This window comes from Coregonus clupeaformis, chromosome 31, assembly GCF_020615455.1.
Source record: "Coregonus clupeaformis isolate EN_2021a chromosome 31, ASM2061545v1, whole genome shotgun sequence".
NCBI classification, from domain to species: Eukaryota; Metazoa; Chordata; class Actinopteri; order Salmoniformes; family Salmonidae; genus Coregonus; species Coregonus clupeaformis.
The window spans coordinates 44564116-44575815 of NC_059222.1; the positions used below are offsets into that span (position 1 = coordinate 44564116).

Sequence of the window (11700 nt, forward strand, 5' to 3'; positions counted from 1 at the left end):
TTTTTGTTTGTTCTTTCCAATGTGTCAAGTAATTCTCTTTTAGTTTTCTCATGATTTGGTTGGGTCTAATTGTGTTGTTGTTGTTGTTGTTGTCCTGGGGCTCTGTGGGGTCTGTTTGTGTTTGTGAACAGAGCCCCAGGACCAGCTTACTTAGGGGACTCTTCTCCAAGTTCATCTCTCTGTAGGTGATGGCTTTGTTATGGAAGGTTTGGGAATCGCTTCCTTTTAAGTGGTTATAGAATTTAACGGCTCTTTTCTGGATTTTGATCATTAGCGGGTATTGGCCTAATTCTGCTCTGCATGCATTATTTGGTGTTTTACGTTGTACACGGAGGATGTTTTTGCAGAATTCTGCATGCAGAGTCTCAATTTGGTGTTTGTCCCATTTTGTGAATTCTTGGTTGGTGAGCGGACCCCAGACCTCACAACCATAAAGGGCAATGGGTTCTATAACTGATTCAAGTATTTTTAGCCAGATCCTAATTGGTATGTCAAATGTTATGTTCCTTTTGATGGCATAGAAGGCCCTTCTTGCCTTGTCTCTCAGATAGTTCACAGCTTTGTGGAAGTTACCTGTGGCGCTGATGTTTAGGCCGAGGTATGTTTAGTTTTTTGTGTGCTCTAGGGCAACGGTGTCTAGATGGAATTTGTATTTGTGGTCCTGGCAACTGGACCTTTTTTGGAACACCATTATTTTTGTCTTACTGAGATTTACTGTCAGGGCCCAGGTCTGACAGAATCTGTGCAGAAGATATAGGTGCTGCTGTAGGCCCTCCTTGGTTGGTGACAGAAGCACCAGATCATCAGCAAACAGAAGACATTTGACTTCAGATTCTAGTAGGGTGAGGCCGGGTGCTGCAGACTGTTCTAGTGCCCTCGCCAATTCGTTGATATATATGTTGAAGAGTGTGGGGCTTAAACTGCATCCCTGTCTCACCCCACGGCCCTGTGGAAAGAAATGTGTGTGTTTTTTTGCCAATTTTAACCGCACACTTGTTGTTTGTGTACATGGATTTTATAATGTCGTATGTTTTTCCCCCAACCCCACTTTCCATCAATTTTTATAGCAGACCCTCATGACAAATTGAGTCAAAAGCTTTTTTGAAATCAACAAAGCATGAGAAGACTTAGACTTTGTTTGTCAATTAAGGTGTGCAGGGTGAATACGTTGTCTGTCGTACGGTAATTTGGTAAAAAGCCAATTTGACATTTGCTCAGTACATCTATCTCTCTCTCTCTCCGTCTCTCCGTCTATATCTCTGTATATCTATCTCTCTAGCTCTCTGTCTCTCTTAATCTCTCTCAGTGTCTCTGTCAAAAAGATAATAGAAAATACTACAAAGTTTGTAACTGACAATACAAAGCAGTTCTGAATAGGTCAGTGTCTGCTCTCTCTCTCTCTCTCTCTCTCTCTCTCTCTCTCTCTCTCTCTCTCTCTCTCTCTCTCTCTCTCTCTCTCTCTCTCTCTCTCTCTCTCTCGTGTGTGTCTCCCTGTTCTTCTCTGTCTCTCTCACTCGCTCACACGCTCTTTATTTATTTATCTTTCTCCCCCCCGTTCTACTCTCTCTGTCTCTATCTCTGTCTCTGTCTCTGTCTCTCTCTGTCTTTCTCTCCCTGTATGGTTAAAACAGTTCAGCCTTTCTCTGCCATTCCCAAGGCTGCATGTAGTTTTATTCTACATGAATGACTGAAGGAAAGATAACGTTTTTAGCAGGTCCTTAAACACAATAGTGCTCTTTGGTCTACACCGCTACAACAATCTATCGCTCTCACAAACCGACACTTTTACTGGACCCCTTATTACTTATACATACAATGTGAGGAGAGAGGATAGTCTGGTCTGCATTAATATTCATTAGTAACAAAAAGTGTGTTATTTCAGATCTTTCATTCCTTCAGACATTGTTCTACCAGTCATCTCTATTTATACTGTGGGTGAAGCAAAGGTGAGTAGTCAGTTAAAAGAGTGCACATGGCATACTTACAGAGCAGGAAAGATGTTAGTCTACATCATCGTTTCCGAAACTCGTTTTGTTTTTTGCCCTATCACTACACAGCTGATTAAAAAATAATTCAAGCTTAATGATGACTTAATTATTTGAATCAGCAGTGTAGTGCTAGGGCAAAAACCAAAATGTGGAACGAGCGGGCCCTCATCGACCGCTTCCGGTGCAGCCTGCGAGAGGACATCCGAGGGAGCTAGCCTGCCGGGATACCACGTTGACTTTCAACTAGCTGGTGGACATGGGCCATCCGGTTGGACAACCTGCTGGCTTCAAGAGGACGTCCTGGAAGGGGCCTGCCCGTTTCAACCCCCCTTCAACCCGGATGACGTTCCGATGGAGCTGGGTGGTGCAGCGATCCGGGAGAGCGGAGGACGGGCAGCTCCAGAGTCACTCTTGTGGCACGAGAGGACATTCTGCTGCACGCTGTCGTCAGCGTTCTTTTTGGGTCTGGAGGCGGCAGGCAGGGCACTCTCGCGTCACCCCAGGTAGCAAAAACCCACACTCGTTCAGAGCCCTCTGCTGCGCACTTTACTATACCATGTCCACTTCCCTGATTACACGGTAGTTCCCCAGTGTAAGGCGCGGGTCGATTTAGGCGCAGCTGGGAACTTTATGGACAGGTCGTTAGCTCATAGTCTAGGTATCACGTTGGTTCCCCCAATTCATTCCACTGCCCATCAAAGCAATTGACAGTCGACCATTAGGGTCGGGGTTCGTTAGGGAAGTTACAGCACCTGTCACGATGCGTGTCCGAGAGGGGGACGAGCGGAAGACAGCATTCAGCACAAACCACGGGGCATTATGAATACCTGGTGATGCCTTACGGTTTGCTGAATGCACCCATCAGTCTTCCAGTCCTTTGTGAACGAGGTGTTTCGGGACATGCTTGGTCGCGGTGTGGTGGTCTACATTGGCCGACTCCAACCATGGTAAAGGAGGTGCAGCGCTTTATTGGCTTTGCCAATTACTATTGGAGGTTTATCCGGGGCTTTGACAAGGTCGCAGCTCCCATCACCTCTCTGTTGAAGGGTGGGCCGTCCCGGCTCAGCTGGTCTGCTGAGGCTGACAGGGCTTTCAGTAACCTGAGGGCTCTGTTCACCTCAGCCCCGGTGCTGGCCCATCCCGATCCATCACTACCGTTCGTAGTGGACGTGGATGCGTCCGAGGTAGGGATTGGCGCTGTCCTATCTCAACGCTCGGGCGCTCCACCCAAGCTCCGCCCCTGTGCCTTCTTCTTCAAGAAGCTCAGCCCGGCGGAGCAGAACTATGACGTTGGTGATCGGGAGCTGTTGGCTGTTATCAGAGCCCTGACCGTGTGGAGGCACTGGCTCGAGGGGGCGAAACACCCTTTCCTCGTCTGGACTGACCACCGTAACCTGGAGTACATCCGGATAGCGAGGAGGCTGAACCCTCGCCAGGCCAGGTGGGCCCTGTTCTTCACTTACAATGTCCTACATACCGGGTACAAAGAACGTGAAGGCAGACGCACTCTCACGGCTGTACGACACAGAGGAGAGGCCCATAGACAACACCCACATACTCCCGGCCTCCTGCATTGTGGTGCCGGTAGTGTGGGTGATGAACGCAGACATAGAGCGGGCATTACGCAGAGAGCCATCTCCACCTCAGTGCCCAGCTGGGCTGCGGTACGTGCCGTCTCTTGTCCGTGACCGTCTGATCTATTGGGCACACACGTCCCCCTCCTCTGGTCACCCAGGTATCGGCTGTACAGTGCGCTGCCTGACCGGGAGGTACTGGTGGCCTACCTTGGCTAAGGACGTGAGGGTGTATGTCTCCTCCTGCTCGGTGTGCGCCCAGAGTAAGACACCTAGGCACCTCCCAGCTGGTAAGTTAAATCCCTTACCAGTTCCACAACGGCCATGGTCGTATTGACTTTCTCATTGATCTTCCTCTCTCTCAGGGCAACACCACCATCCTGGTCGTTGTGGACCGCTTTCTAAAGCCTGCCGCCTCCTTCCTCTGCCCGGTCTCCCCACGGCCCTGCAGAGGCCCTGTTTCCTCACGTCTTCCGGCACTACGGGGTGCCCTCCCTCCCCACCTACCTACAATTGTAGTCGTAAGTTTACATACACCTTAGCCAAATACATTTAAACTCTGTTTTTCACAATTCCTGACATTTAATCCTAGTAAAAATTCCTTGTCTTAGGTAAGTTAGGATCACCACTTTATTTTAAGAATGTGAAATGTCAGAATAATAGTAGAGAGAATTATTTATTTAAGCTTTTATTTCTTTCATCACATTCCCAGTGGGTGAGAAGTTTACATACACTCAATTAGTATTTGGTAGCGTTGCCTTTAAATTGTTTAACTTGGGTCAAACGTGTCGGGTAGCCTTCCACAAGCTTCCCACAATAAGTTGGGTGAATTTTGGCCCATTCCTCCTGCCAGAGCTGGTGTAACGGAGTCAGGTTTGTAGGCCTCCTTGCTCGCACATGCTTTTTTTTTTTCAGTTTTGCCCACACATTTTCTATAGGATTGAGGTCAGGGCTTTGTGATGGCCACTCCAATACCTTGACTTTGTTGTCCTTAAGCCATTTTGCCACAACTTTGGAAGTATGCTTGGGGTCATTGTTCATTTGGAAGACCCATTTACGACCAAGCTTTAACTTCCTGACTGATGTTTTGAGATGTTGCTTCAATATATCCACATAATTTTCCTTCCTCATGATGCCATCTATTTTGTGAAGTGCACCAGTCCCTCCTGCAGCAAAGCACCCCCACAGCATGATGCTGCCACCCCCGTGCTTGGGATGGTGTTCTTCGGCTTGCAAGCAACCCCCTTTTTCCTCCAAACATAACGATGGTCATTATGGCCAAACAGTTCTATTTTTGTTTTATCTGACCAGAGGACATATCTCCAAAAAGTACGATCTTTGTCCCCATGTGAAGTTGCAAACCGTAGTCTGGCTTTGTTATGGCGGTTTTGGAGCAGTGGCTTCTTCCTTGCTGAGCAGCCTTTCAGGTTATGTCGATATAGGACTCATTTTACTGTGGATATAGATACTTTTGTACCTGTTTCCTCCAGCATCTTCACAAGGTCCTTTGCTGTTGTTCTGGTTTTGATTTGCACTTTTTTGCACCAAAGTACGTTCATCTCTAGGAGACAGAACGCGTCTCCTTCCTGAGCAGTATAATGGTGTGGGAACACCCTCTCTCTCCCATCGCTCCATGGTGCGCAGCACGCGATCCATGGCCGTGCCCTGAGTGTGGAGCATCGTCGCATGCTGCTGGACGAGCTCCTCCACCGGTACCGGTAGGCCTTGAAATACATCCACAGGTACACCTCCAATTGAATCAAATGGTGTCAATTAGCCTATCAGAAAGCTTCTAAAGCCATGACATCATTTTCTGGAATTTTCCAAACTGTTTAAAGGCACAGTCAATTTAGTGTATATAAACTTCTGACCCACTGGAATTGTGATACAGTGAATTATAAATAAAATAATCTGTCTGTAAACAATTGTTGGAAAAATTACTTGTGTCATGCACAAAGTAGATGTCCTAACCGACTTGCCAAAACTATATATAGTTTGTTAACAAGAAATGTGTGGAGTGGTTGAAAAACGAGTTTTAATGACTCCAACCTAAGTGTATGTAAACTTCCGACTTCAACTGTACCTACCTACCTATCTATTTTTCCATCTATATATCTATCTAACTACCTACCTATCTCCCTTTCTGTCTACCTATCTACAGTGCCTTCAGAAAGTATTCACATCCCTTAACTTTTTCCACATTTTGTTGTGTTCCAAAGTGGGATTAAAATAGATTTAATTGTCATTTTTTTGTCAACGAAGTACCCAAAATATTCGGTAATGTCAAAGTGGAAGAAAAATTCTAACATTTGTTAAAAAAATAAATAAAAATAAAACACTAACACTGTATATCTTGATTAGATAAGTATTCAACCCCTTGAGTCAATACATGTTAGCAGGGGCGCAACTTTAACTGGGGACAGGAAATTGCATTTTTGTCCCCCCCAGTTTTATCATTGGAATGTGATACAAAACGACGCAATGGTGTGCTTAAGGACCATGCGGACACCTCTAAGCGGTCGGGTAGACTGTTTGGAGTGTTTATCCGACTGGATAAAAACATTTAAAATAATGTTGCACCCCTGCATGTTAGAATCACCTTTTGCAGTGATTACAGCTGTGAGTCTTTCTGGGTAAGTCTCTAAGAGCTTTGCACACCTGGATTGTGCAACATTTGCCCATTATAAGTTCTGTCAAATTGGTTGTTGATCATTGTCAGAACAACCATTTTCACGTTTTGCCATAGATTTTCAAGCAGATTTAAGTCAAAACTGTAACTTAGCCACTCAGGAACATTCCCTGTATTCTTGGTAAGCAACTCCAATGTAAATAATAAAAAAATAAATAGGTCATTTAGCAGACGCTCTTATCCAGAGCGACTTACAGGAGCAATTAGGGTTAAGTGCCTTGCTCAAGGGCACAGACAGATTTTTCACCTAGTCGGCTCGGGGATTAGAACCAGCAACCTTTCGGTTACTGGCACAACGCTCTTAACCACTAAGCTACCTGTACCTGTAGATTTGGCCTTGTGTTTCAGGTTATTGTTTTGCTGAAAGGTGAACTAATCTCCCAGTGTCTGGTGGAAAGCAGACTGAACCAGGATTTCCTCTAGGATTTTGCCTGTGCTTAGCTCCATTGCATTTCTTTTTTTATCCTGAAAAACTCCCCAGTCCTTAATGATTACAAGCATACCCATAACATGATGCAGCCACCACTATGTTTTTTAAATATGGAGAGTGGTACTCAGTAATGTGTTCTATTTGATTTGCTCCAAACATAACACGTCATATTCAGGACAAAAAGTGAATTGCTTTGCCACATTTTTATGCAGTATTACTCTAGTGCCTTGTTGCAAACAGGATGCATGTTTTGGAATATTTGTATTCTGTACAGGCTTCCTCCTTTTCACTCTGTCAATTAGGTTAGTATTGTCGAGTAACTACAATTTTGTTGATCCATCCTCAGTTTTTCTACTATATTTAGCCATTAAACTCTATAACTTTTGAAAGTCACCATTGGCCTCATGGTGAAATCCCTGAACGGTTTCCTTCCTCTCCGGCAACTGAGTTAGGAAGGACGCCTGTATCTTTGTAGTGACTGGGTGTATTAATACACCATCCAAAGTGTAATTAATAACTTCACCATGCTCAAAGGGATATTCAATGTCTGCTTTTTATTTTAATTTTTACCCATCTACCAATAGGTGCACTTCTTTGTGAGGCATTGGAAAACCTCTATGTCATTCATTCTAACAGGTGAACTTGCAGAAATGCACGGCCTAGTGGACAAGGCTAGAGTAGCTGCTTTATTAAAGTCCACAAGAGCAACGTGGTGTGTGTGTGTGTGTGTGTGTGTGTGTGTGTGTGTGTGTGTGTGTGTGTGTGTGTGTGTGTGTGTGTGTGTGTGTCAGTGTGTGTGTGTGTGTGTGTGTGTCTCTCTGTGTGTGTGTGTGTGTGTGTGTGTGTGTGTGTGTGTGTGTGTGTCTATGTGTGTGTGTTAAACTTGGGCTACTGTTATGACAGCAGCGGTGTAAATTATGGTACGTTTGTCTAGCATGGTTCGGTACAAGGCAAAGGCACAGACGCATACTGCTTAGCGCAACATCTGCAGCGGCTCTCATACAGTGTGTCGGGATGCTGTCTGTAGCCCTATAATAAGTGGTTTATAATAAACAGCAGGTGTTCACAGATATCCTGGACAGTCAGAAAGATATCGCAGACAGATGAAGCTGTGAAAGCACGGGAGACACGGAGAGAGATTATGACACATATTGATTCTAGTGGTGCCCAACACCAAAATAAGACTTCTTACCTTTCTCTGTCTTCCAGTCCTTCTTCTTTTTGTTCATGGTGCGGTTGTGATTGGACTTGGAGTGCGTGTTTTTTGACAGTGGCAACCCCAGACTCACAGAGTATGGTAGGACCGGGGAACTGAAATAGAAAGTAAAAAACAACCCCGGAGCTAGTAGCTGAACCCACGACGTCTCTCTCACCTTTGAAGAAGCTGTCAGATTTCTATGGACTTCAGTATGGCAGGCTCCATGCAACCTAGCTTGACGAGCCCCGTAAATTACTATGTGTGTTGGGAATCACGGCCAAGCGATTGGTTGTCGAAGACAAGGAAGTGGGTGTGCGATAGGACCGCCTGATGTGGCAGTCAGATAATAAATAAAGGGTACAAGCGTCGTGAGGTAGGGTAGGTTGATTCCGGAGCGGATCGTTCTACTCCGCCGCTCGGCGTGCGGGGTGATCGGGTAGAAATGCCGGGCGTACAGCCTGGACGGCAGGATAGATGATGAGGATGGAGGAGAAAAAGGAGAATGCTTTGAGGAGAGGTGAGAGTAGTACATTCTGTAGGCTAGTGAAGGACAATTCGCAAATTGATTCTTTTTACACAAAACTTTTTTGTAGCAGCGTGAAAGGTTTTGCTACATTGTTGCAAATCACAGCAATGTTCGCACGTTGTTCGTCATATTTGTTCATCGTAATAAACCATATTAATAAAACACATCTTAACTAGCCTAAAGCAATAGTTTTGTAAAGGGGCTTTGCACTTTTGCAGTTTCATTTTCGATTCTCGACAGATTCTAGCAAGCAGCTGGGCTACATTGTCACTATGAAACATTGTATTGTGAAAAATAAACATTGCGGAAATTATGAAAACGAAACATTGTAGCAACCCGCACAGTAAACGTGGGTTAGACTCTGCCATGGAATCGAAAAAGAAAACAAAGAACACAGTGTCAAAAGTGACAAGAAGATGTAATCTCTCTCTTTCAAGTTTCGAATACGTTTTATTCATCCTTTATTATGACTACAAACAAACAAACACAAACCCACATTTTTATAAATATTTGTGTCTCTTATATTCTCTCTTGTCTTTTACATTAGACAATGTTCAGTCTGTCTGTCTGTCTGGATCGATTACCATAGTAACAGTATAACTTTCAATGGGGTAATAAACCAGCCAAGTAGAAACTGACATCTCACTGGGCACAGATGTCAGTTCAACGTCTAGTTCTGGTATACATATTGTTATTATTTGTTTTAGGATCCCCATTAGTCGACAGCTAGTCTTACTGGCGGCCAACACATAACAAGAAAAATACATTACAGTCAAAATACTTTACAATTGACATACATTTTAAAATATTAACATGTAGCGTAAATGTGTGTGCATGTGCGTGTGGGTGCATCTATCAGTTACACATACATGTTTCAAGTTTTATTAAAGCCAATTTATGCTTGGTCTGTAAATGTGGTCGGAGTTCTCTGTATAGGATGGTGTGACGAAATTGCAGAGCCTCCGGTGGCATGCAGCTGCCAAATTAAGCTCTGTGCTGCATCACCATGCGTCTCCCAAATGGTTTAACAATGCAGAGGGCTCCATATAGCTTCATATAGACATGATTGGTTGACCGTAGGTGGGGGCGGGAGGTCCTGTATAAACACAAACTCACTTCCTTCACAACTTCCTTCACAACAGCTCAGCACTGCTCCTCAAAGCAAAAGCACAAGAAGTATGAATGCCCTGAGCTGCAGAGGCCGTATCACCAGCACCACCATAAAATGCTGCACGGCCAGTACCGATGTCGGATTAACCATGCAGCGCCTTTTCGTAGGGAGGGTGTGATGCTATTACGGAGCCGCCAGAGGATTGCAGAGGCCAAATCAAGCTAGGTACCGCATTGCCATGCGCCTCCCAAATTGTTTAACAATGCGGAGGGCTCCATATAACGCTGCATTGATATGATTGGTTGACGGTGAGGGTGGCAGGTCCTGTTTAAACACAAATTCAGTGGTTAAATGTACTTTAGTAAAACTACTTTAAAGTACTACTTAAGTAGTTTTTTGGGGGGGTTCTGTACTTTACTATTTATATTTTTGCAACTTTTACTTTTACTTCACTACATTCCTAAAGAAAATAATGGACTTTTTACTTCATACATTTTCTCTGACACTCAAAAGTACTCGTTACAGTTTGACAGGTAAATGGTCCAATTCACACACTTATCAAGAGAACATCCCTGGTCATCCCTACTGCCTCTGATCTGGCAGACTCATTAAACACAAATGCTTTGTTTGTAAATTATGTCTGAGTGTTGGAGTGTGCCCCTGGCTATCCATCAATAAAAATATAAATTAAATTGTGCCATCTGGTTTGTTTAATACAAGGAATTTGAAATGATTTATACTTTTACTTTTACTTTTGATACTTAAGCATATTTAAAACCAAATACTTTTAGACTTTTACTCAAGTAGTATTTTACTGGATGACTTTCACTTTTGCTTGAGTCAATTTCTATTAAGGTATCTTTACTTTTACTCAAGTATGACAATTTAGCACTTTTTCCACCACTGCTCACTTCCTTGACAACAGCTGTGCGCTGCTCTGCGAAGCGCAAGAAGTATCAATGCCCTGACTTCTGCAGAGGCCGTATCACTGCTGCACGATCAATGCAGATGTCGGATTGACCATGTGGCGCCTTTCAGTGGTACAGTACATTCGGAAAGTATTCAGACCTCTTCCCTTTTTCCACATTTTGTTACGTTACAGCCTTATTCTAAAGTGGATTTTTTTTTTATCACACTACCGCATGATGACACACCAAAAACAGGTTTAGACATTTTTTTGCAAATGTATTAAAAATAAAAATGTTAAAATCAAACGTACAGAAGTATTCAGACCCTTTACTATGAGACTCGAAATTGAGCTTAGGTGCATCCTGTTTCCATTGATCATCCTTGATGTTTCTACAACTTGATTGGAGTCCACCTGTGGTAAATTCAATTGATTAGACATGATTTGGAAAGGAACAGACCTGTCTATATAAGGTCCCACAGTTGACAGTGCATGTCAGAGCAAAAACCAAGCTATGAGGTCGAAGGAATTGTCCGTAGAGCTCCGAGACAGGATTGTGTCGAGGCACAGATCTGGGGAAGGGTACAGAATCATTTCTGCAGCATTGAAGGTCCCCAAGAACACAGTGGCCTTGATCATTCTTAAATGGAAGAAGTTTGGGACCACCAAGACACTTCCTAGAGCTGCCCGGCCAAACTGAGCAATCAGGGGAGAAGGGCCTTGGTCAGGGAGGTGACCAAGAACCGGATGTTCACTCTGACAAAGCTCCAGAGTTACTCTGTGGAGATGGGAGAACCTTCCAGAAGGACAACCATCTCTGCAGCACTCCACCGATCAGGCCTTTATGGTAGAGTGGCCAGACGGAAGCCACTCCTCAGTAAAAGGCACATGACAGCCCGCTTGGAGTTTGTCAAAAGGCACCTAAAGGACTCTCAGACCATGAGAAACAAGATTCTCTGGTCTGATGAAACCAAGATTGAACTCTTTGGCCTGAATGCCAAGCGTCACGTCTGGAGGAAACCTGGCACCATCCCTATGGTGAAGCATGGTGGTGGCAGCATCATGCTGTGGGGATGTTTTTCAGCGGCAGGGACTGGGAGACTAGTCAGGATCGAGGGCAAGATGAACGGAGCAAAGTACAGAGAGATCCTTGATGAAAACCTGCTCCAGAGCGTTCAGGACCTCAGGCTGGGGAAAAGGTTCACCTTCCAACAGAACAACGACCCAAAGCACACAGCCAAGACAACGCAGGAGTGGCTTCGGGACAAGTCTCTGAA

General features: G+C 44.5%; 1 protein-coding gene across 1 annotated transcript in view; it reads right to left on the reverse strand.

The window, feature by feature from the left end:
• LOC121547883 (ADP-ribose glycohydrolase MACROD2) overlaps positions 1 to 8137 on the reverse strand; it is a 906379-nt gene extending 898242 nt beyond the window's left edge. Inside the window, exon 1 of the mRNA XM_045209732.1 lies at positions 7874 to 8137. Coding sequence (XP_045065667.1) covers positions 7874 to 7910 — 37 coding nt within the window. The 5' untranslated portion in view covers positions 7911 to 8137. The remainder of the gene's footprint in view (positions 1 to 7873) is intronic.
• Between the last annotated feature and the right edge of the window lie 3563 nt (positions 8138 to 11700).